The sequence below is a fragment of the Microcaecilia unicolor genome, chromosome 8 (genome assembly GCF_901765095.1).
Source record: "Microcaecilia unicolor chromosome 8, aMicUni1.1, whole genome shotgun sequence".
Classification (NCBI taxonomy): domain Eukaryota; kingdom Metazoa; phylum Chordata; class Amphibia; order Gymnophiona; family Siphonopidae; genus Microcaecilia; species Microcaecilia unicolor.
In genome coordinates, this window is record NC_044038.1 from 151,251,946 (window position 1) to 151,276,589 (window position 24,644).

Sequence of the window (24,644 nt, forward strand, 5' to 3'; positions counted from 1 at the left end):
TCTCCAGGAGGTGCTGGGGTTGCCCGGTCCTCCCAACGATATGGGGACCCAGCTTTCGGTGATGCCCATAGGCGGCAGGTCGCAGCAGTTTTACCGGAGGTGGGTACTTATTGCGTTGGACCAGTGGGTCCTCGATATTACCTGGAACGGTTATGTCCTGGAATTTTGTCGTCCTCTTCCAGATGCCTTCGTTGTTTCTCCTTGTAAGTCGCCGGTCAAAGCAGGAGCCATCTGTCTCACCTTGCAGCGTCTGTTGGCTCTTTGGACAGTAGTTCCAGTACCGCCGGGCGAGAAAAGTTCTAGAAGATACTCAATTTATTTTGTGGTGCCCAAAAAGGAGATTTCTTGGTGCCTGATTTTTGGATATCAAGCGAATGAATCAGGCTTTGCATGTTTCTCCTGTAAAGAAGGGGAACTCCTGCCCTGACCATGTCAAAGTTAAAATGATTTATTTGCTGCATTTGTATCCCACATTTTCCCACCTATTTGCAGGCTCAATGTGGCTTACATTATGCCGCAGTGGTGATCACCATTAACAGAGTAATAATACAGATAGGTACTACAATGACAATAAATGAAAATATCACAGAAATTAGATGCAAAAATATGTGTATTTGTGTTTTTCTTTGTATATATGTGTATGTGTGTACATCTCTTTGTATGCTTGTTACATTATTTCTCCGAGGACAAGCAGGCAGGCTGCTTGTTCTCACGACTGGGTTGACGTCCACGGCAGCCCCCACCAACCGGAACAAAAAACTTTGCGGGCGGTCCCGCACGCAGGGCACGCCCACCGCGCATGCGCGGCTGTCTTCCCGCCCGTGTGCGACCGTTCCCGCTCAGTTTTTTTCGATTCCGCGCTGAGGAGAGACGTGTTACCGTCTCTCTCTTGGTCAGCCCCGGAAACCGGATCGCGGCCTAGCCACGAATTTTCTTTTTCGTGCGCGTTCGCGCTTCTTTTCTTTTCTTTTTTAATCTCAAAAAAAAAAGTTTGTTTGTCCCCTCGTCGTCTTAGCGCGGGGGCACTTCGTTGCGGCCTTGTGGCCGCTCGGTCGTTTCTTTTTCGGGTGTGCTTTTCACCGCCACCATCGACGACTTTGACTTCGCCGACGCGATTTTTCCGTCTATGTCCTCGAAGGTCCCGAGTGGATTCAAGAAGTGTGGTTGGTGCGGCCAGCACATCTTGCAAACCGATACTCACGCTTGGTGCCTCCAGTGCCTTGGGCCGGAGCATAATACCAAGACGTGCACCTTGTGTCTCGGATTGCGAAAGCGGACACAGGTGGCGAGGCAAGTTCGTCGGGACCAACCTTTTGGAACTTGCGCCGGCCCTTTGATGTCGACGGCATCAGTGTTGACGGCCGGGTCTTTGGTACCGGTACCGATGTCGACGAAATCGACACCGACGATGGCATCGACCCCAGGAGCACAGGTACCGTTGGCCCGCCGGACCTCCGGCGACGGCGGGGGTGAGCGGCCGCGCGGGCAGTCGGCCCCGGCCACTCCCTCTACCCAGGGCCATCGGGACTGAACCCTGTCAGACCCGATCCCTCGAGGCCGGGGGGTTCTACCTCCTCTTCATCTCTGCCACCGAGCGTCGATGATGGGCACCGAAAGAAACCAAAGAAGCATCGGCATCGGACGCCCACGGCTCACGGGACTGCTAGTTCCGGCGCCTCCAGAGATGTATCGACACCGAGGAAACGGCAGTGCCGAGAGGAGCGTTCCCCCTTGGTCGAAGAGGTGTCGCTGCGTCAGTCCATGGGTGCTTCGGTACCGTCTCCTGGACCCGAGCAGCTTCTGGCACCGGCACCCACACCGGCCCCCCTGCCTTTCCCGACAGCGGGCCTGGACGAGTGCCTCCGAGCCATCCTTCCAGGGATTCTGGAAGGGCTGATGTGCCAGGCCTTGCCGGCCCCGGGGGTGCTTGCGCCCCCGGCACCGTTGATGGAGGCGCCAGCATGCTCCAGCCCGATGCCAAGGCCACCGACGTTGCTTGCGGTACCGGTGTCGACCGCCACGCAGGTGGAATCCCCGTCGACGTCGATGGAGGGAGCTTCATCCCCGCCGGTACGGGAGTCCACCGCTCGACGCCACCATCGAGGACATGGTTCCTCGCAGTCGAGACGGGCCCGGTTCAGGTCTGAGCTGAAAGAGCTCATGTCCGACACCGAGGAAGAGGCCTCGTGGGGGGAGGAGGAGGACCCCAGATATTTCTCCTCAGAGGAGTCTGAGGGCCTTCCCTCCGACCCCACTCCTTCACCGGAGAGGAAGCTCTCGCCTCCTGAGAGCCTCTCCTTTGCCTCCTTTGTCAGGGATATGTCTATATGCATTCCCTTCCCCGTGGTCTCTGTGGATGAGCTGAGGACTGAGATGCTCGAGGTCCTCGACTATCCATCACCACCTAGAGAGTCTTCCACGGTACCGTTGCACAATGTCCTCCAAGAGACACTGCTTCGGAACTGGCAGAAGCCATTATCTAACCCCACCATTTCCAGGAAAGCGGAGTCCCAATACAGAATCCACTCTGACCCAGAGTTAATGCGGCCCCAATTGCCTCATGACTCAGCGGTCGTGGACTCTGCTCTCAAGAGGGCACGGAGTTCGAGGGATACCGCCTCGGCGCCCCCGGGGCGGGAGTCTCGCACTCTGGACTCGTTTGGGAGGAAGGCCTGCCAATCTTCCATGCTCGTGACCCGCATCCAGTCGTACCAGCTCTACACGAGCATTCACATGCGGAACAATGTGAAGCAACTGGCGGACCTGGTCGATAAGCTCCCTCCGGAGCAGTCCAGACTTTTTCAGGAGGTGGTCAGGCAGCTGAAGGCGTGTAGAAAGTTCCTGTCCAGGGGTATATATGACACCTGTGATGTGGCATCTCGAGCTGCGGCCCAAGGTATAGTGATGCGCAGACTCTCCTGGCTGCGTGCCTCTGACCTGGACAACCGCACCCAGCAACGCCTGGCGGATGTCCCTTGCCGGGGGATAACATTTTCGGCGAGAAGGTCGAGCAGTTGGTGGACCAACTACACCAGCGGGAAACCGCCCTCGACAAGCTCTCCCACCAGGCGCCTTCAGCATCCACCTCTACAGGTGGACGTTTTTCCTGGGCCAGGCAGGCTGCGCCCTACGCCTACCCAGCCGGCCTGAAGGCCTCCTCAGGCACAGGGACAGTCCCAGCGCGCTCGTTCCCGTCAACAGCTTGCGCCTAAGCAGCCCCCAGCGCCTCCACAGCAAAAGCCGGGGACGGGCTTTTGACTGGATCCATGGGAACATAGCCGCCATCAAAGTGTCCGTACCGGACGACCTGCCGGTCGGGGGGAGGTTGAAAGCTTTTCACCAAAGGTGGCCTCTTATAACCTCCGACCAGTGGGTTCTCCAAATAGTGCGGTGCGGATACGCCCTGAATTTGGCCTCCTTTCCACCAAGTTGCCCACCGGGAGCTCAATCCTTCAGCTCCCATCACAAGCAGGTACTTGCAGGGGAACTCTCCGCCCTTCTCAGCGCCAATGCAGTCGAGCCCGTACCACCCGGGCAGGAAGGGCAGGGATTCTATTCCAGGTACTTCCTTGTGGAAAAGAAAACAGGGGGGATGCGCCCCATCCTAGACCTGAGAGGCCTGAACAAATACCTGGTCAAAGAGAAGTTCAGGATGCTTTCCTTGGGCACCCTTCTCCCCATGATTCAGAAAGACGTTCTTGTCCTGCACACAACCTGCTTGAATACCTTCTGCACTTATCAGAGTCTGGCCTCAAGACCAACTCAATAAGGAATCACCTTAGTGCGATTAGTGCTTACCATCATCGTGTAGAGAGTAAAGCCATATCTGGAGAGCCTTTAGTCGTTCGATTCATGAGAGGCTTGCTTTTGTCAAGGCCCCCTGTCAAGCCTCCTGCAGTGTCATGGGATCTCAACGTCGTCCTCACCCAGCTGATGAAACCTCCTTTTGAGCCACTGAATTCCTGCCATCTGAAGTACTTGACCTGGAAGGTCATTTTCTTGGTGGCAGTTACTTCAGCTCGTAGAGTCAGTGAGCTGCAAGCCCTGGTAGCTCATGCTCCTTATACCAAATTTCATCATAATAGAGTAGTCCTCCGCACTCACCCTAAGTTCCTGCCAAAGGTGGTGTCTGAGTTCCATCTTAACCAGTCAATTGTCTTTCCAACATTCTTTCCCAGACCGCATACCCGCCCTGCTGAGCGTCAGTTGCACACATTGGACTGCAAGCGAGCGTTGGCCTTCTATTTGGAGCGGACACAGCCCCACAGACAGTCCGCCCAATTGTTTGTTTCTTTCGACCCCAATAGGAAAGGGGTCGCTGTCGGGAAACACACCATCTCCAATTGGCTAGCAGATTGCATTTCCTTCACTTATGCCCAGGCTGGGCTGGCTCTTGAGGGTCATGTCACGGCTCATAGTGTTAGAGCCATGGCAGCGTCGGTGGCCCACTTGAAGTCAGCCACTATTGAAGAGATTTGCAAAGCTGCGACGTGGTCATCTGTCCACACATTCACATCACATTACTGCCTCCAGCAGGATACCCGACGCGACAGTCGGTTCGGGCAGTCGGTGCTGCAGAATCTGTTTGGGGTTTGAATCCAACTCCACCCTCCAGGACCCGAATTTATTCTGGTCAGGCTGCACTCTGTTAGTTGTTCTTCGTAGGTCAATTTCTGTTATGCCCTCGCGATGTTCAATTGACCTGGGTTCTTGTTTTGAGTGAGCCTGAGAGCTAGGGATACCCCAGTCATGAGAACAAGCAGCCTGCTTGTCCTCGGAGAAAGCGAATGATACATACCTGTAGCAGGTGTTCTCCGAGAACAGCAGGCTGATTGTTCTCACCTACCCTCCCTCCCTCCTCCCCTTTGGAGTTGTGTTTTACTCATTCCTTGTTTGTCATTTAACTGAGCGGGAACGGTCGCGCACGGGCGGGAAGACGGCATGCGCGGTGGGCGTACCCTGCGTGCGGGACCGGCCACGAAGTTTTTTGTTCCGGTTGGTGGGGGCTGCCGTGGACGTCAACCCAGTCGTGAGAACAATCAGCCTGCTGTCCTCGGAGAAAATAAAATTCTTATACGCCGCAGCTACTCCAGTTAGGTTCAGTGTGGCTTACATAAAGAAAAAACAGTCAGACTCTGTGAAGTAACAAAACAAATAATACACCCCATAACCATTTCTAAGTTGACCTGTATTGAGATAACCTCCATAACTAAAAACTACCCTAAATATTGTGTGTGCCTGTGTGTGTATCTATGTGCAGGGCAGGTGTTTGGCGTACTGGGGTCCAGGGCAGAAATTAAAGAAAGGCTCCCATGATCCCATCGCTTCTCTGCCCCCTCCCCCGATCTCTCCACCTGCCGTTACTGTCACACTTAAAACAACTTTAAATTACTTCTTCACACACAGCACAGACAGATATACACCAAATACAGAACAAGGGATCACAATTTAAAAATGGAAATGCAAAGACCAAAACTGAATTGGAAACCCCAAAGTACTTCAACACTGGAGAAATAAAAACAGAAATTGCACTTCATTTTGTACTGATCACCATCAGTGGTGTAACCAAGGGTGGGGGGGGGGGGGGGTCTGGACTCTCTCTCACTTTGGTCTCAGGCTCCTCAAAATTAGCCAGCTCCTTTGCTGAGGCTGGTGGAGATCCCCAAGGCCCACCAGCTGAAGACACCCCCCCCCCCCCCCCCCTTCTGGTCTGGTGGCCAGAACTCTCCAAGCTCCGCTGCTGACAGCAGTATTCCTGAGCTGCTACCCCCACCCCACCCCCCCACCCCCACCCTGCTGCTGAGCTAGCGAAGGTCTTCAGTTGGTAGGGCCAGCTCAAGTATTTATATTTTGCATTGGGGGGGGGATGCTGACAGGAGGGTGGAAAGCAGGGTGAAAATTTGGTGCCCCCCACCAAAAAAAAAAACCCAAACCGGCCATCTATGTCATTGACACAATGCAAAAGCATCTACAGTGCACATATCCCAAAACTATTCCAGTTAATAAATTCAATTTCATGTCTCCACCTGGGCAGAACGGGGTGGAAGGAAAGCTCTGGGAGGCCAAGCAGCATAGGAAGAGAAAGGCCTTTTAAGGTAGACTGGGAAGGTAAGGGAAAGTTCGGACGTGGGTGTGGAGTAAAAGATGCTAGACTATGGGGCCCTTGGAGCTGTGGGGTTCCAGGATACCTGCCCTGTTTACCCCTTCCCTCCCCCCCTCCCCCCCCCCCCCCCCCCCCCCCCCCCGATGACCCTGTCTGTGTCTGCTTGGTTTGTATGCATGTGTGTCTGTATCTGTGGGCCAGATGCACTAAACCTTAACGACCCTCTAACAACCCTTTAATGAAGGAAATTCCTAACCGTTGCATGCATTAAAGGCCTTTTTCCAACGAAGCAAGCAGCTAACGAAAACGGAATGCAAACGAGAAACTACCATTCCGAATTGTCCACATTTCAATGCACTAACCATACCGACGATTGCAACGAATCTACCGTCTGAAATTTAAGTGAGCTCAGACCTGTAGTTAAGGCCTGAGCTATCATCTCCCCGCTGGCCCCTGCACCATAAAAATCCCCTGGCATGTTTAAAAAGAAAAAAAAACCACAAACACGTGGCTCCCCGCTTCCCTCTGCCTAAAATAAAAAATGAAACAAACATCAAAAAAGGATCGGGAGGGGGCAAAGGCGCTCATCAGGAGCGTCCTGTATGGACAGCCTTGCCCCTCGCCCCCGAGGTCGCCGCTGCCCCCCGCTTCTGCTGGTATAAAATAAAAAATTAAAACTAAACTAAAAGGTTTAGCAGCCCCGCTCCCCCTCCCTTCCTGTCTCTCTCTGTACTGCTCCCATAGCTCCACCTCCCGGCATCCTCCGCCCCCTTTGTATGAGGAAGACTCACAACTATTCAGACCATGAAAAGCACATCCTAGCTTCAGATCTGAGCTGTGTACGTGTAAATCTCTCTCTCATTGAAATCCTAGCTGCACAGAGCCACCTGACAGACTCTGAAGGCGAGGCAAGAAGAAGCTTTTCCTTTCCTAGTGCCACACTCCGCAGCTGCAGCTCCGACACACTGGGGGGGGGGGGGGGGGGGGGAAGGCATTTACGTAGGTAACTTACGTCAGAGGAAGGCGGGCACAGGAAGAAAGAGAGACGTCGGTGAAGGCAAAAGCGATCGCCGATCAGCTGTTCCATCCCGTGCAGCGCCTTCACACAGAGGTAAAGCGGAGGGGGGGGGGTCCGGTAGAGGGGGGGAGCGGCGGCGATGAACTCAGGGGGGCGGGGCACGGGGGCGGAGGATGCCGGGAGGTGGAGCTATGGGAGAAGCAGTACAGAGAGAGACAGGAAGGGAGGGGGAGCGGGGCTGCTAAACTTTTTAGTTTAGTTTTAATTTTTTATTTTATACCAGCAGAAGCAGGGAGCAGCGGTGACTTCCGGGGGGGGGGGGGGGGCAAGGCCTTCCATACTGGACGCTTCTGACGAGCACATTTGCCCCCTCCAGATCCTTTTTTGATATAAGTTTATTTTTGTATTGATGCAGGGGGAAGCCGGGGAGCGATGTGTTTGTGGGTTTTTTCTGTTGCTGTTTTGGACATTTGTGGCATGCGCAGAGCAGCCAGCATAACGCTTGGCTGCTCTGCGCATGCTTTAGGGGCCGATTACCGACGGGGATTACGAATCTTTGATACATTGTACTTTTCAATATCGCACCAAATATGTGCGACTTGTTTTTTTGGTGCATGCTTCGTTTTTTCAAATTCGTTAAGGACTTTAACGTTTTAGATTTTTTTACATGTGGTTGATGCATCTGGGCCTGTGTTTGCAACTGATCTCATCTTTGTGTGCATGTATGACTTGAGTGGCATTTAAAAAAAAAGAAAACTATTGCAGGATCCATTGAATCACAAATAGTCTTGTGACAACTAAGTGACCAAAAAAATACCATGTCTGAGCAACAGCATAATTTCTCCACTACCAGGCACACTGTGAACTAATACAAAACCTTAGAAAAATCCTAAATTGTAGTAAACATGTTTTTGAAATCCAGAATCTTTAAAACATGTACATTCTTTTCTCCGAGGACAAGCAGGGTTGACGTCCACGGCAGCCCCCACAAACCGGAACAAAACTTCGCAGGTGGTCCCGCACGCAGGGCACGCCCACCGTCCATGCGCGGCCGTCTTCCCGCCCGTGCGCGACCGTTCCCGCTCAGTTTTTTTCTATTTCGCGCTGGAGAGAGACGTGTTACCGTCTCTCTCTCTCTCTCTCTCTCTGTCAGCCCTGGAAACCGGAGTTTTTTTCTCTTTACGAATGCGTTCGCGTACTTTTTCTTTCTTCTGTAAAAAAAAAAAAAAAGAAAAAGTTTGCCCCCTTGTCGTCTTTTAGCCGCGGGGGCGCCTCGTTTCTTTTTCGGGTGTGCTTTTCACCGCCACCATCGACGACTTTGACTTCGCCGACGCGATTTTTCCGTCGATGTCCTCGAAGGTCCCGAGTGGATTCAAGAAGTGTGGTCGGTGCGGCTGGCAGATCTCGCAAACTGATACCCACGCTTGGTGCCTCCAGTGCCTTGGGCTGGAGCATAATACCAAGACGTGCACCTTGTGTCTCGGCTTGCGGAAGCGGACACAGATGGCGAGGCAAGTTCTTCAGGACTGTCTTTTTGGAACTTGCGCCGGCCCCTCGACGGCATCGGTGTCGACGAAATTGGTACCGACGATGGCACCGACCCCCGGCGACGGCGGGGGTGAGCGGCCGCGCGGGCATTCGGCCCCGGCCACTCCCCCTACCCAGGGCCATCGGGACTGAACCCTGTCAGACCCGATCCCTCGAGGCTGGGGGGGTTCTACCTCCATCTCTACCGCCGAGCACCGATGACAGGCACCGAAAGAAAACCAAGAAGCACCGTCATAGGTTGCCCACGGCGCACGTTACTACTAGCTCCGGCGCCTCGAGAGATGATTCGACGCCGAGGAAGGCGGCAGTGCCGAGAGGAGTGTTCCCCCTCGGTTGAAGAGGTGTCGCTGCGTCAGTCCATGGGTGCATCGGTACCGTCTCCTGGACCCGAGCAGCTTCGGGCACCGACACCCACACCGGCCTCCCTGCCTTTCCCGACAGCAGGCCTTGACGAGTGCCTCCGAGCCATCCTTCCAAGGATTCTGGAAGGGCTGATGTGCCAGGCTTTGCCGGCACCGGGGGTGCTTGCGCCCCGGCGCCGTTGATAGAGGCGCCGGTGTGCTCTAGCCCGACGCCGAGGCCTCCAACACCGACGCCGCTTGCGGCACCAGTGTCGATTGCCACGCAGGTGGAGTCGACGTCGATGGAGGGAGCTTCATCCCCGCCGGCGCAGGAGTCCACTGCTCGACGCCATCATCGAGGACATGGTTCCTCGCAGTTGAGACGGGCCCGGTTCAGGTCTGAGCTGCAAGAGCTCATGTCCGACACCGAGGAAGAGGCCTCGTGGGGGGAGGAGGAGGACCCCAGATATTTCTCCTCAGAGGAGTCTGAGGGCCTTCCCTCCGACCCCACTCCTTCACCGGAGAGGAAGCTCTCGCCCCCTGAGAGCCTCTCCTTTGCCTCCTTCGTCAGGGACATGTCTATTTGCATTCCCTTCCCCGTGGTCTCTGTGGATGAGCCGAGGGCTGAGATGCTCGAGGTCCTCGACTATCCATCACCACCTAGAGAGTCTTCCACGGTACCGTTGCACAATGTCCTCAAAGAGACACTGCTTCGGAACTGGCTGAAGCCCTTATCTAACCCCACCATCCCCAAGAAAGCGGAGTCCCAATACAGGATCCACTCTGACCCAGAGTTGATGCGGCCCCAATTGCCTCACGACTCGGCGGTCGTGGACTCTGCTCTCAAGAGGGCACGGAGTTCGAGGGATACCGCCTCGGCGCCCCCGGGGCGGGAGTCTCGCACTCTGGACTCGTTTGGGAGGAAGGCCTACCAATCTTCCATGCTCGTGACCCACATCCAGTCATACCAGCTGTACACGAGCATTCACATGCGGAACAATGTGAAGCAACTGGCGGATTTGGTCGACAAGCTCCCTCCGGAGCAGTCCAGGCACTTTCAGGAGGTGGTCAGGCAGCTGAAGGCGTGCAGAAAGTTCCTGTCCAGGGGTATCTATGACACCTGTGATGTGGCATTTCGAGCTGTGGCCCAAGGTATAGTGATGTGCAGACTCCCCTTGGCTGCGTGCCTCTGACCTGGACAACCGCACCCAGCAACGACTGCCGGATGTCCCTTGCCGGGGGGATAACATCTTTGGCGAGAAGGTCGAGCAGTTGGTGGACCAACTACACCAGCGGGAAACCGCTATCGACAAGCTCTCCCACCGGGCGCCTTCAGCATCCACCTCAGCAGGTGGACGTTTTTCCCGGGCCAGGCAGGCTGCGCCCTACGCCTACAACAAGCCGGCCTGAAGGCCTCTTCAGGCACAGGGACAGTCCCAGCGCGCTCAGTCCCATCAACAGCGTGCGCCTAAGCAGCCCCCTGCGCCACCACAGCAAAAGCCGGGGACGGGCTTTTGACTGGATCCATGGGAACATAGCCACCATCAAAGTGTCCGTACCGGACGACCTGCCGGTCGGGGGGAGGTTGAAAGTTTTTCACCAAAGGTGGCCTCTCATAACCTCCGACCAGTGGGTTCTCCAAATAGTGCAGTGCGGATACACCCTGAATTTGGCCTCCTCTCTACCAAATTGCCCACCGGGAGCCCAATCCTTCAGCTCCCATCACAGGCAGGTACTTGTAGAGGAACTCTCCGCCCTTCTCAGCGCCAATGCGGTCGAGCCCATGCCACCCGGGCAGGGATTCTATTCCAGGTACTTCCTTGTGGAAAAGAAAACAGGGGGGATGCGACCCATCCTAGACCTGAGAGGCCTGAACAAATACCTGGTCAAAGAGAAGTTCAGGATGCTTTCCTTGGGCACCCTTCTACCAATGATTCAAAAAAACGATTGGCTATGTTCCCTGGATTTAAAGGACGCTTACACTCACATCTCGATACTGCCAGCTCACAGACAGTATCTCAGATTCCGTCTGGGGACACAGCACTTTCAGTATTGTGTGCTGCCCTTTGGGCTCGCCTCTGCACCACGGGTGTTCACGAAGTGTCTCGTGGTGGTGGCGGCTTACCTACGCAAGCTGGGAGTGCACGTGTTCCCGTATCTCGACGATTGGCTGGTCAAGAACACCTCAGAGGCAGGAGCTCTTCGGTCCATGCGGTGCACTATCCACCTTCTGGAGCTGCTGGGGTTTATGCTAAATTACCCGAAGTCCCATCTCCAGCCAGTCCAATCTCTGGAATTCATAGGAGCGCTGCTGAATTCTCAGACGGCTCAGGCCTTCCTCCCCGAGGCAAGGGCGCAGAACCTTCTATCCCTTGCCTCTCAGACCAGAGCATCTCAGCAGGTCACAGCTCGGCAGATGTTGAGACGCCTGGGTCATATGGCCTCTATGGTTCATGTGACTCCCATGGCTCGCCTTCACATGAGACCTGCTCAATGGACCCTAGCTTCCCAGTGGTGTCAAGCTACCGGGAATCTAGAAGATGTCATCCGCCTGTCCATCAGTTGCCGCAATTCGCTGCACTGGTGGACCATTCGGACCAATTTGACCCTGAGACGTCCATTCCAAATTCCACAGCCTACGAAAGTGCTGACGACGGATGCATCTCGCCTGGGGTGGGAAGCTCATGTCGATGGACTCCACACCCAGGGTCTGTGGTCCCTCCAGGAACAAGATCTTCGGATCAACCTCCTGGAGCTCCGAGCGGTCTGGAATGCGCTGAAGGCCTTCAGAGATAGGCTGTCCTACCAAATCATCCAAATTCGGACAGACAGGTTGCAATGTTTTACATCAACAAGAGGGGGGCATCGGATCTCGCCCCCTGTGTCAGGAAGCCGTAGGGATGTGGCGTTGGGCTCGCCAGTTCGGCATGCTTCTCCAAGCCACTTACCTGGCAGGCGTAAACAACAGTCTGGCCGACAGGCTGAGCAGGTACATGCAACCGCACGAGTGGTCGCTCCATTCCAGAGTGGTATGCAAGATCTCCCGAGAGTGGGGCACTCCCTCGGTGGATCTTTTCGCCTCTCAGACCAACCACAAGCTGCCTCTGTTCTGTTCCAGACTACAGGCACACAGCAGATTAGCATCGGATGCCTTTCTCCTCCATTGGGGGACCGGCCGCCTGTATGCTTATCCTCCCATACCTTTGGTGGGGAAGACCTTACTGAAGCTCAAGCAAGACCATGGCACCATGATTCTGATAGCGTCTTTTTGGCCCCGTCAGATCTGGTTCCCTCTACTTCTGGAGTTGTCCTCCGAAGAACGGTGGAGATTGGAGTGTTTTCCGACTCTAATTTCGCAGAACGACGGAGCGCTTCTGCACCCCAGCCTTCAGTCTCTGGCCCTCACGGCCTGGATGTTGAGGGCGTAGACTTTGCTTCGTTGGGTCTGTCTGAGGGTGTCTCTCGGGTCTTGCCTCTAGAAAGGATTCCACTAAAAAGAGTTACTTTTTCAAGTGGAGGAGATTTGTCGTCTGGTGTGAGAGCAAGGCCCTAGAACCTCGTTCTTGTCCTGCACAGAACCTGCTTGAATACCTTCAAGAGCAACTCAGTAAGGAATCACCTTAGTGCGATTAGTGCTTACCATCATCGTGTAGAGGGTAAAGCCATATCTGGAGAGCCTTTAGTCGTTCGATTCATGAGAGGCTTGCTTTTGTCAAGGCCCCCAGTCAAGCCTCCTGCAGTGTCATGGGATCTCAACGTCGTCCTCACCCAGCTGATGAAACCTCCTTTTGAGCCACTGAATTCATGCCATCTGAAGTACTTGACCTGGAAAGTCATTTTCTTGGTGGTAGTTACTTCAGCTCGTAGAGTCAGTGAGCTTCAAGCCCTGGTAGCTCATGCTCCTTATACCAAATTTTATCATAACAGGGTAGTACTCCGCACTCACCCTAAGTTCCTGCCAAAGGTGGTGTCCGAGTTCCATCTTAACCAGTCAATTGTCTTGCCAACATTCTTCCCCAGACCACATACCCGCCCTGCTGAACGTCAGTTGCACACATTGGACTGCAAGCGAGCGTTGGCCTTCTATCTGGAGCGGACACAGCCCCACAGACAGTCCGCCCAATTGTTTTTTTTTTTCGACCCCAATAGGAAAGGGGTCGCTGTCAGGAAACGCACCATCTCCAATTGGCTAGCAGATTGCATTTCCTTCACTTACGCCCAGGCTGGGCTGACTCTTGAGGGTCATGTCACGGCTCATAGTGTTAGAACCATGGCAGCGTCGGTGGCCCACTTGAAGTCAGCCACTATTGAAGAGATTTGCAAGGCTGCGACGTGGTCATCTGTCCACACATTCACATCACATTACTGCCTCCAGCAGGATACCCGACGCGACAGTCGGTTCGGGCAGTCGGTGCTGCAGAATCTGTTTGGGGTTTGAATCCAACTCCACCCTCCAGGACCCGATTTTATTCTGTTCAGGCTGCACTCTGTTAGTTGTTCTTCGTAGGTCAATTTCTGTTATGCCCTCGCCGTTGCGATGTTCAATTGACCTGGGTTCTTGTTTTGAGTGAGCCTGAGAGCTAGGGATACCCCAGTCGTGAGAACAAGCAGCCTGCTTGTCCTCGGAGAAAGCAAATAATACATACCTGTAGCAGGTGTTCTCCGAGGACAGCAGGCTGATTGTTCTCACCTACCCTCCCTCCTCCCCTTTGGAGTTGCGTTTTTCGTATTCCTTTGCTTGTCATGTAACTGAGCGGGAACGGTCGCGCACGGGCGGGAAGACGGCCGCGCATGTGCGGTGGGCGTGCCCTGCGTGCGGGACCGCCCGCGAAGTTTTGTTCCGGTTGGTGGAGGCTGCCGTGGACGTCAACCCATTCGTGAGAACAATCAGCCTGCTGTCCTCGGAGAACACCTGCTACAGGTATGTATCATTCGCTATCTGTGGCATGAGCCCAGATTTACACGATAAAGCTGATACATTTACCTACCTACCTTCAATACGTCTACTAGATCAAACTCTTGAACTACATTTTCCTAGCTATAAAAACATCAGATATAAATCCATATTGAACAGAGATTTCTCGTATACAGGTTCAAATGGTATAACGCCATCCCTAGTGAGATAAAAATGATTACCAACTGTCTAATATTTTGCAGATTTCTCAAGGCATTCCTTTTTAACAGATTTTTGTATTATTAGACAATAAATTAAACAGTAGTATTAATCCTGTGATTCAAAGAGCAAAAACACTAACTATGAATAGGCAGCACTACAACTATTATACTAGACCCTAAAACACCAGTATACCTACTACAGAGTGGGACAGCTGCAGATCTGTACACAAACTATTTAAACTGAGTAGTGCACCTCAGTCATACAAAGCACAGACCTTTACTAAATACAGAACTAGGGATCACAAATTTGAAATATGAACCCTCAAGAAGTCAAAGTCTGCATGTATCGCAACACTGGAGAAATACAGGGACATCTGTGGTGCACATTTCCTAAAATGAATATATTCCAGTTAACTTCAAAATACCACTTTTTTAAACCTTTGGACATTTTAGTTTTGAACAGTTTTTTTCTCAGAGGACAAGCAGGCTGGATCTCTTCACGCATGGGTCGTCGTCGTCCGCAGCAGCCCAGGAGACCAGAAGTTATAAGAAAAAACTTTAGAAAGCTCCAGAGGGGGGCGGCGCGTACGGGGACAACGCACCGCGCATGCGCGAGTGACTTCCCACTGGTGAAGCCCGCGCGCATCCCTCTTTTTTTTTTTTTTTATCTGCTTTGTGAAGGAGTTGTCTTTATGCTGCTTCTCGTTTGTTTCGGCCCTGGAGAACATTTATCGCGCCCTTTTTCTTCTTTTTCGTAGTTTCTTCACAAAATAAAAAAAAAAAGTTTTCCTTTAATTTTCTTAGTTTTTTCTCAATTCTTTTAAGGTTCCTTTCTTTTTGTCTCCTTTTTCCCCTTTTTTCGTGTCTTTTTCATTGGCACAATCTAGTCGATGATTTCGCAGATGCTATTTTCCCACCCATGTCATCGAAGACTCTCAGTGGCTTCAAACGCTATACTCGCTGCAACCGGACCATCTCGAGTACCGACCCCCACGCGTGGTGCCTTCAGTGTCTTGGGCCCGATCATCTTCCAGCTGGTTGTAAGCTGTGTAAATTGATGAAGAAAAGGACCCAGGTGGCTCGAGAGGCTCAGCGTGAGAAACCTTTTCTAGATCGGTCCAGTCCTTCGATGTCTGCATTGTCATCGGTACCGAGGTCGGCAGCACCGAGAGTCCAGGTAATGGCTGCCGAGAGACCACTTAGAGCTGGGGAACAGCGAGGCATCGAGCAGGTCTCCGCCCGTCTCGAGGCCTACTGCTATGCAGGCCCCCTGGGACCGACCTGAATCGGACCCGGGCGTGAGGATTCCACGTCCTCATCGGTACCGAGGAGTGTCGATGATGGGCGAAGGCGAAGAAGCATGGTCATCGATCTTCTTCCAGACGCTGTACCGAGAGCTCTGGGGAGCCGAGGGAGTCGGCACCCGAGAAGCGTCAGCGCCGGGAGAACCGCTCACCCTCCATTCAGGAGGTGCCGATGCGTCGGTCGTCTGGCAGCCTGGTACCGGCTCTCGATCCCCCTCAGATTCTGGCACCGACTCCTCTACCGGCCTCAGTCTTTTTCGATGGCAGCTCTCGATGAGCGTCTCTGGGCCCTTCTTCCAGAGCTTCTTGAAGGTTTGCTTCATCAGTCTGCCGCGGTGTTGGGGGTGCTTGCGCCTCCCGTACCAACTGCTGAGACGGCATCTGGGCCATCACCTGTGCGGAGGTCCCCGCCCTCAGTACCGCTTGCGGTACCAAAGCCAGTTACCATCCGAGTTGACTCCTCCTCGACATCGGTGGAGGAAGCTTCGCTGGAGTCCAGGCAGGGTCGACTTCTCGGCATCCCCCACGAGGACGTGGATCCTCGCCGTCAAGACAGGCGCGGGTTCGGGCTGCTGTTAGAGAGCTTCTGCCCGATACCGAAGATGAGCGCTCATGGGAAGAAGAGGAAGACCCCAGGTATTTTTCAGAGGAAGATTCTTGTGGGCTTCCTTCTGATCCTACTCCGCCTATTGAAGTCAGATAGTCTCCACCTGAGAGTCTTACTTTTTCATCTTTTGTGAGGGAAATGTCTAAGGACATTCCATTCCCTATGGAGGCTGTGGATGAGCCCAGGGCTGAGATGCTCGAGGTCCTGGATTATCCTTCTCCACCTGCAGAGGTTGCAACAGCCCCCCTGCACAATACACTCAGGGAAGTGATGTTGCGGAATTGGTCTTGCCCTCTTTCTAATTCAGTTGTCAACAAGAAGTCCGAGTCCCAGTACAGAGTCCATGGAGAGCCTGTGATGGTGATGGCCCAACTTCCTCACGATTCCATGGTGGTGGACTCTGCTCTCAGAAGAGCCAAGAGCACTAGAGACTATGCCTCGGCGCCCCAAGGCAGAGAGTCTAGGACCTTGGATTCTTTTGGGAGGCGTACGTATCAGGCCGGAATGTTCGCCGCCAAGATCTAAACATACTAGCTGTACACGAGCATTCACTTACGGAACTCGGTGAGGCAACTGTCCAGTTTAGTTGAAGCTGTCCCTCTGGAGCTTGCTGAACCTTCTCACCAGGTGGTCAGGCATTAGAAGACTTGTCACAAATTCCTGGCCAGGGGAGCTTATGACACTTCTGATGCCGCATCCCGAGTAGCTGCTCAAGGTATAGTGATTCGCAGACTCTCATGGCTGCGTGTCTCTGACCTGGATCAGAAGACCCAGCAGCGAATGGCGGATGTTTCTTGCCGGGGGGATAATCTTTTTGGAGAGAAGGTTGAGGATATGGTCAATACCCTCAAGAAGCACCATGATGCAATGGATTCTATCTCCCGCCAGACGCCTTCTGCTACTACCTCCTCCTCTAGGAGGTTTTTTGGAGGGAGGAGGAGTGCTCCCTATTCCTATAATAGGCGTAGGTACACTCCTACCTCTCGACAGCCTGTTCAAGCTCGCTCCCAGCATGCTCGCTCTCGTCCGCGGCGTGTGCCTAAGGCCCCTCCAGCTCCCCAGCAAAAGCAAGGGATGGGCTTTTGACTGGCTCCAGTTGAGCATAGCCACTGTAAAAGTGTCTGTGCCGGACGATCTGCCGGTCGGAGGGAGGTTGAAATTTTTTCACCAAAGGTGGCCTCTCATAACCTCCGATCGGTGGGTTCTTCAAATAGTCCGGCTAGGATACTCCCTCAATTTGATCTCCACACCTCCAAATTGCCCACCGGGAGCTCAGTCCTTCAGCTCCCAGCACTGGCAGGTACTTGCAGAGGAACTCTCCGCCCTTCTCAACTCCAATGCGGTCGAGCCCATGCCTCCCGGGCAAGAAGGGCTGGGTTTCTGAGGAAGTGACATCACCGCTACTGATAGCAGCTTAGCTTCTGAGCTCCCGCTCCCTAAATCACAAAATAGCTATAAAAAGCACTCGCCAGCTACTTCAAAATCGATTGCAGCGTTCCTTATTGCTCCTCATTGGTAACAGCATGAGTAGAGTGTCTTTGGCGCGACCTAAGGCGGCTGAGAAGTCGGCTGGAGGCTGGACGAGTAAAACCGCTAAGCGCCACAAGGTAATGGTGCGAGTGTCCCCTTCGGACTCTGATTCCACGCTGTCGATGTCGGAATCGCGGAAGCCGCCGGCAAAAAAAGGACTCAGGCGAACTTCACTAGCTGCTTTCAGGAATACAGGAGGATATAAAAAAATCGAAGGACGAGATCTTGGGCAAGATGGAGGTACTGAGCTCTGACCTCTGTGAGCTGGGCAACAGAGTTGAAGACACAGAGGCAACGCTGGAAGAGCACTCTGAGTCCCTGCTCTCGCATGAGGCCCATCTTCAAGCCCTGGGATCAACAGAATAAAGACCTCACATATAAGCTTGATGATCTTGAGAATAGGGGACGGCGGAACAATCTTCGGTTTCGTGGAGTCCCTGAGGGCAGCGAGAGCGAAGATGTCCTGCCCATTATACAAACACTGCGTGCCACTCTGCTGGGGGCCGATGCTGCAGCGGCAAAGATAGAGAGAGAGCGCATAGATCCCTTGGCCAGAGGCAGGAGACTAGAGTACGGGACATTATTACAAGGTTTCACCGATATGAAGTGAAAGAACTGCTTAATTGCGCCAGGAAAAAGCCTGACCTAGAATATGGCAGAGCTAAAATATCTGTGTTTCAAGACCTTTCGCAGTTTACTTTACAGCAGAGACGCCTCATGAAACCGGCCCTGGACATTCTAACTAAAGAACACGTCACGTACAGATGGGGCTTTCCCTTCTCTCTGAACTATACTCTCCAGGGAGCCAACAACAGGGTAACATCATTTACTGAAGCTTGGACATCCCTGCACATGGCGGGCCTGGTGAAAACGAGCAAGCCCCCAGGTGACTTAATGTCCGCTACGAAGGCTAAACTTCAAAAATGGCAGCGGGTTCCTTCCACTACTAAAAGGAACAACCCGAAAAGAAGAGTGACCGCAGAAGAAACCTGAATTGCTGTGGTAGCCTGGTTGGTATATCTTATTCGAGGTCTCACTCTGCACGGTGATTGAAGGGACAATAGTTATGTCTGTGCAATGGCTGGAAAAGCAGCAGGGAGTAACAAATGTTATGTTTTAAGCGTTATGTTACCTTCGCATCACTGGTTTAGGGGAGCACCTGTACATGAAGTGTTTGGAGTCAACTTGTTAAACCTTGATTTAAGATCCTAGTAATGAGTACAGATCTAAAGGTATTATCATTCCAATTATAAATTGTTCAAAGAGCTACAGCAGATAAAACCACATGTTGTCCTGCTGCAGGAGACCCATCTCCGCAGAGTGCATGAGCGACTTCTCTCCCACCCAGACTATCCCAGTGCCTTTTTCGCCTCCTCCGCCGATGGAACTAAGAAGCGTGGGGTGGCGGTCTTGTTCCACAAATCCATATCGGCCCAAATACTAAACATTAAACGAGACCCGGGAGGGAGATTTTTGTTGTTGCACATTGTCATAGACCAAGTGGAACTCACTCTCGCATCCTTATACGCACCAAACAACCATCACGGGGCCTTTTACACCAAAGTGAAGAACATATTAGCTACATTTACCAGGGGCTCTCTGATCTTGGGGGGTGACTTCAATGGACCAGGCGCTAGATAGATCCGGGAGACCCCAGCAATCGGTATCTAAGGACTCTCTGGCCTTGGGTTCCCTGGTTTGCTCCCTGGGGACTTTAGATGTCTGGAGACTTAGTCACACGACCATGAGGGACTACACATTTTTTCTCCCGTACATAAGTCGTACTCCCGTATTGATTATATCTTTCTCGATGTTACTCTAGCGGAGAGGGGGCCGCAAACAGGAATTGGTAGTGCAACAATCTCTGACCATGCCCCAGTATGGGTTACCTTGCCAACCATTAGGGCTGAGGTAAAAGACAAACAATGGATGCTTAATACAGACTTACTGCAGGAGGGGGAGGTGGTGGAAGGCTGTAGAAAGGTTCTGAAGGAGTACCTGGAATTCAATATGGAGTCGGGTCCACCTCTTAGTGTTGTGTGGGACGCTGTGAAGGCAGTCTCGCGAGGTTACTTTATACAGTTAGCTAGGAAGCGTACGAGAGTCCATAGAGCCCAGCTGGCACAATGCCTGGCAAGGATCAGGTTCCTGGAGGCGCAGCACAAGTCGAGTGGCTCCTCAGTTGTATTGGAGGAGCTGCGTGGGCAGAGGCTTCAGCTGGACTCTATCTACTCTGAACAATTAAGTTGGATACAAAATAGACATAAGGTTCGATCTTATGAATTCACTAATAAAGCAGGACGTCTCTTGGCTATAAAGCTACGCAGACGAAGGGTGGACGGAGCGGGAACACACATTAAGGATAAGAGGGGTGAATTGTTGAATACATCTGAATCCATACGGAGGCGCTTCAGTGAATTTTACCAGGGGCTATATGTGCAGGAGATTAATCCTCCTGCTGACTCTATTTTAGAATACTTAGCTGAGAGTGGCCTAGCGTCTTTTACAGATCAGCAGAGGATCTTACTTGACGCTCCAGTTGAGATACAAAAAGCTATCCAACATCTGCCTTACTGTAAATCACCGTGGTTGGACGGCTTCCCCAATGAATTCTACAAGAAATTTGCTCCCGAGTTGGCCCTGCTGTTAGCCGACCTGTTTAACCTGATTGGGAAGGGGGAGGTTTTGCCTATTTCCATGTTGGAAGCATGGATTGCGGTACTGCCTAAACCGAACAAAGATCATACGGACTGCGGGTCTTATCGCCCGATATCCGTTTTGAATGCTGATGTCAAAATCTTAGCTAAAGTCTTGGCCAACTGCCTGGCACCTTTGCTCCCAGCCATCATCCACCCCGACCAGGTGGGACTTGTTTCCTATAGAAAGGCATCGGATAATACTAGGCGAGTGGTTGACTTAATGTATCTGGCTAAGAAAATGAATAAGCCTCTTTGCCTCCTTAGACTAGATGCCGAAAAGGCCTTCGACCGCGTGCATTGGCCATTTATGTACAAAGTAATGGAGGCCTTTGGGATAGGACCTCAGTTTCGGGGGTGGATTCAAGCATTCTAAGGCGTGTATACGAGTTAATGGGGGCAACTCTGCAGCGATCCCACTACATAGGGGTACTAGACAGGGTTGTCCCCTGTCCCCCCTGCTGTTCACAATGGTGATGGAACCATTTGCTACTAGGCTTAGAACTAACCCAGATATCTCGGGTCTCTCCATAGGTGGGAGAGAGCATAAGCTATCCCTCTTTGCGGATGATGTGCTGCTGTTTGTCACTCGCCCCCTAACCACCTTCCCTGGGCTCCTGAGGGAGATTGAGGAATTCTCGACTGTGTCGGGCTTTAAAGTGAATATGTCCAAATCTGAAGTTCTGAATGTGTCTCGTCCGGAGGAGCTTGTGGGATCGTTGAGATCTTCCTATGCCTTCCAGTGGGCTGACGAGCATTCGTTACCTGGGGGTCAACCTGACAGCCCGCCACTCCGATCTTTTTGCGGTAAACTATAAGGGCCTGGCTGGGACACTTACTGAGGACCTTGGTAGATGGGGCGACCTTCACCTCTCTTGGTTTGGCCACATAGCTGCTGTAAAGATGAATGTTTTGCCATGCCTGCTCTACCTTTTTCAGGCCCTTCCAATCAAAATGCCCCGTAAATTCCTAGTAACACTGCAGGAACGTATTATGCGCTTTATCTGGGTGGGGAAACGTCCGCGGCTGGTGTGCTCGCTCTTGTATCAGGATAAGAAGAGAGGAGGACTGGGGGTACCCAACTTGGCTTGGTACTATAGAGCAGTTCAGGCGCGTGCGGCAGTGGAATGGTTTCAGGATTACCCAGATCGGCAATGGGTGCAACTGGAACAATACACCTTAGGTGTGCGGCCCCTGGGGGCGCTCCTGTGTATCCCAAGTTTGCTTAGATCCCTAGAGGGGGACTTGTGTCCTTCCATATATGTCACCCTTTCCAACTTGGATAGTATGTTTCCACGTGGACGTACGGTACTTTCTTGTCTGTCCCCTATAGCGTACAATCCATTATTTTACCCAGGTACGATAAAGGGAGTTTTCACAAGATGGTACAAGGGAGGCCTACAAATGTGGGGTCAACTGTTTGAAGGGGACTCTTTATTGTCGTACCCAGAGGCTCTTGAGAGATTCCCGATAATTGGGTCTGACCGGTATGCTTACCTTCAGTTATCCACCTTTCTTAAGACATGGGCAGTTCGGGAGGTGGTGACTCGGGAAAAATCCTCACTTGAAGCCATTTGTGAGGGGCCACCCAAGACGAGTGGGCTGGTCTCACGTATCTACCACATTGTTAATAGGCAGTCCCAGAGCTACACACTTCATAGGAAGGGCTGGCAAGGGGAGTTGGGTTTGGCAATGGAGGAGGCGATGTGGGAGAGACTGGAGTGGGATGTGGTGGGAGTGTCGTCTTATGTGCCTTTTAAGGAGAATGCAGTGAAGGTGTTCTAGCGATGGTACTTGACGCCTGAGCACCTTCAGCACATTTTCCCCACTATGGCGGGGCTGTGCTGGAAGGGGTTGTGGCGTGAAGGGCACAGCGGGACACACATGGTGGACTTGTAGGAAGATCAGTGCCTTTTGGAGGTCTGTACGCAGCAGGCTGCAGAGGTGGATGGGCAGCCCGCTATCATGGAGCCCGACCTTTTTCCTATTTCTGGCGGGTGTTGCAGGTCGTCCTCATACCCAGCAAATTTTCCTGAGGCAGGCTATATGCGCTGCTAGAGTTGTAATTGCTGCCCATTGGAAGCAGACTATAGCTCCACTGATAACTCGGTGGATTCAAAAACTGAGGCTAGTCTGCGAGATGGAAAGATTACTAGCTGAGAGGCGCAACCAACTGAGTAGATGGCACTTGATCTAGGATCCTTTTCTTCTTCATGTATAACGTGATTGCTGTTATGGGTTACGGTGATGCTCGACAGAGGGGTAGGGGCGGGTGGGGGTTTTGTGGGGGATGGGAACTAATATAAAAATCTATAAATATTGAAGTATTGGACTGGTTATTCTGAATAGTTTACTGGGCGCACTCGTACAGTAAGATGTTTGGTTTGTTGGGTGTGCAATGAGAGTTTCACCATGTGCTGTATTATTTGTTAGCCACATTGCCAGAGATTGGTTCTGTATAACTGAACTGTACTATGTTGTGCTTGATGTGCCATGTATTTGACTTTGTGTATTACTTATTAATAAAGACTTCATGAAAATTAAAAAAAAGAAGGGCTGGGATTCTATTCCAGGTACTTCCTTGTGCAAAAGAAAACGAGGGATGCGTCCCATCTTAGACCTAAGGGGCCTGAACAAATACCTGGTCCGAGAAAAGTTCAGGATGCTTTCCCTGGGCACCCTTCTTCCCATAATTCAGGAAAACGATTGGCTATGCTCTCTGGACTTAAAGGACGCCTATACTCACATCTCGGTACTCCCAGCTCGCAGGCAGTACCTTCAATTTCGATTGGGAACTCAGCACTTTCAGTACTGCGTATTACCCTTTGGTCTAGCATCTGCGCCCAGGGTCTTTACAAAGTGTTTGGCAGTTGTCACAGCATCGCTACGCAGACTGGGAGTGCATGTGTTCCCTTATCTCGACGATTGGCTTGTGAAGAACACCTCAGAGGTGGGAGTTCTACGATCCATGCACTTGACTATTCAATTGCTGGAGCTGCTGGGGTTTGTCATAAATTATCCCATGTCCCATCTTCCAGTGCAGAAGTTGGAATTCATAGGAGCTCTGTTGAACACTCGGACGTCTCGAGCCTATCTACCCCAGGCAAGGGCAGACAATCTTCTGGCCTTAGTGTCCTTGGCTCGAACGTCTCAACAGATCACAGCTCTGCAGATGTTGAGACTTTTGGGCCACATGGCCTCCACAGTTCACGTGATTCCCATGGCACGTCTACATATGAGATCAGCTCAATGGACCCTAGCTTCCCAGTGGTCTCAGGCTACAGGGGATCTAGAGGATGTAATCCATCTGTCCACCGATTTTTGCAATTCCCTTCACTGGTGGACCATTCGCTCCAGTCTGACCTTGGGACGTCCATTCCAAATTCCTCAGCCACAAAAAGTGCTGACGACGGATGCATCCCTCCTGGGGTGGGGAGCTCATGTAGATGGGCTTCACACTCAAGGAGCTTGGTCTTTTCAGGAAACGGGTCTTCAGATCAACCTCCTGGAATTACGAGCAATCTGGAATGCGCTAAAGGCTTTCAGAGACCGGCTATCCAATCAAATTATCCTAATCAGACAATCAGGTTGCGATGTTATTACACCAACAAGCAGGGGGGCACCGGATCTCGTCCTCTGTTTCAGGAAACCGTCAGGATGTGGCTTTGGGCTCACCGTCATGGCATGTTTCTCCAAGCCACATATCTGGCTGGTGTCAACAACAGTCTGGCCGACAGGTTGAGCAGGATCATGCAACCTCACGAATGGTCATTGAACATGGATGTTGTCTGCAAGATCTTCCGAGTGTGGGGCACCCCCTCGGTGGATCTTTTTGCCACTCAGACCAATCACAAGGTCCCTCAGTTCTGTTCCAGGCTTCACGCCCACGACAGGCTAGCGTCAGATGCTGTTCTTCTACATTGGGGGACAGGTCTTCTGTATGCGTATCCTCCCATACCTTTAGTAGGGAAAACTCTGCTGAAACTCGGGCAAGACCGCGGGACCATGATTCTGATAGCACCTTTCTGGCCCCGTCAGAACTGGTTTCCTCTTCTTCTGGACTTGTCCTCCAAAGAACTGTGGAGATTGGAGTGTTTTCCGACCCTCATCACTCAGAACCAGGGGTCGCTTCTACATCCCAACCTCCAGTCTCTAGCTCTCACGGCCTAGATGTTGAGAACTTAGAAGTTGCCTCTTTAGGTCTGTCAGAGGGTGTCTCCCGAGTCTTGCTTGCTTCCAGTAAAGATTCCACGAAAAAGTGTTGTTCTTTTAAATGGAAGAGGTTTGCTGTCTGGTGTGACAGCAAGGCCCTAGATCCTTTTTCTTGTCCTACACGGACCCTGCTTGAATACCTTCTACACTTATCAGAGTCTGGTCACAAG

General features: G+C 52.4%; 1 protein-coding gene across 1 annotated transcript in view; it reads left to right on the forward strand.

Moving 5' to 3' along the window:
* Positions 1 to 24,644, forward strand: part of MAML1 (mastermind like transcriptional coactivator 1) — a 244,824-nt gene that overhangs the window by 15,994 nt on the left and 204,186 nt on the right. The window contains 1 exon segment of the mRNA XM_030213414.1: positions 19,389 to 20,428. Within this exon segment, the coding sequence (XP_030069274.1) occupies positions 19,389 to 20,428 (1,040 nt within the window).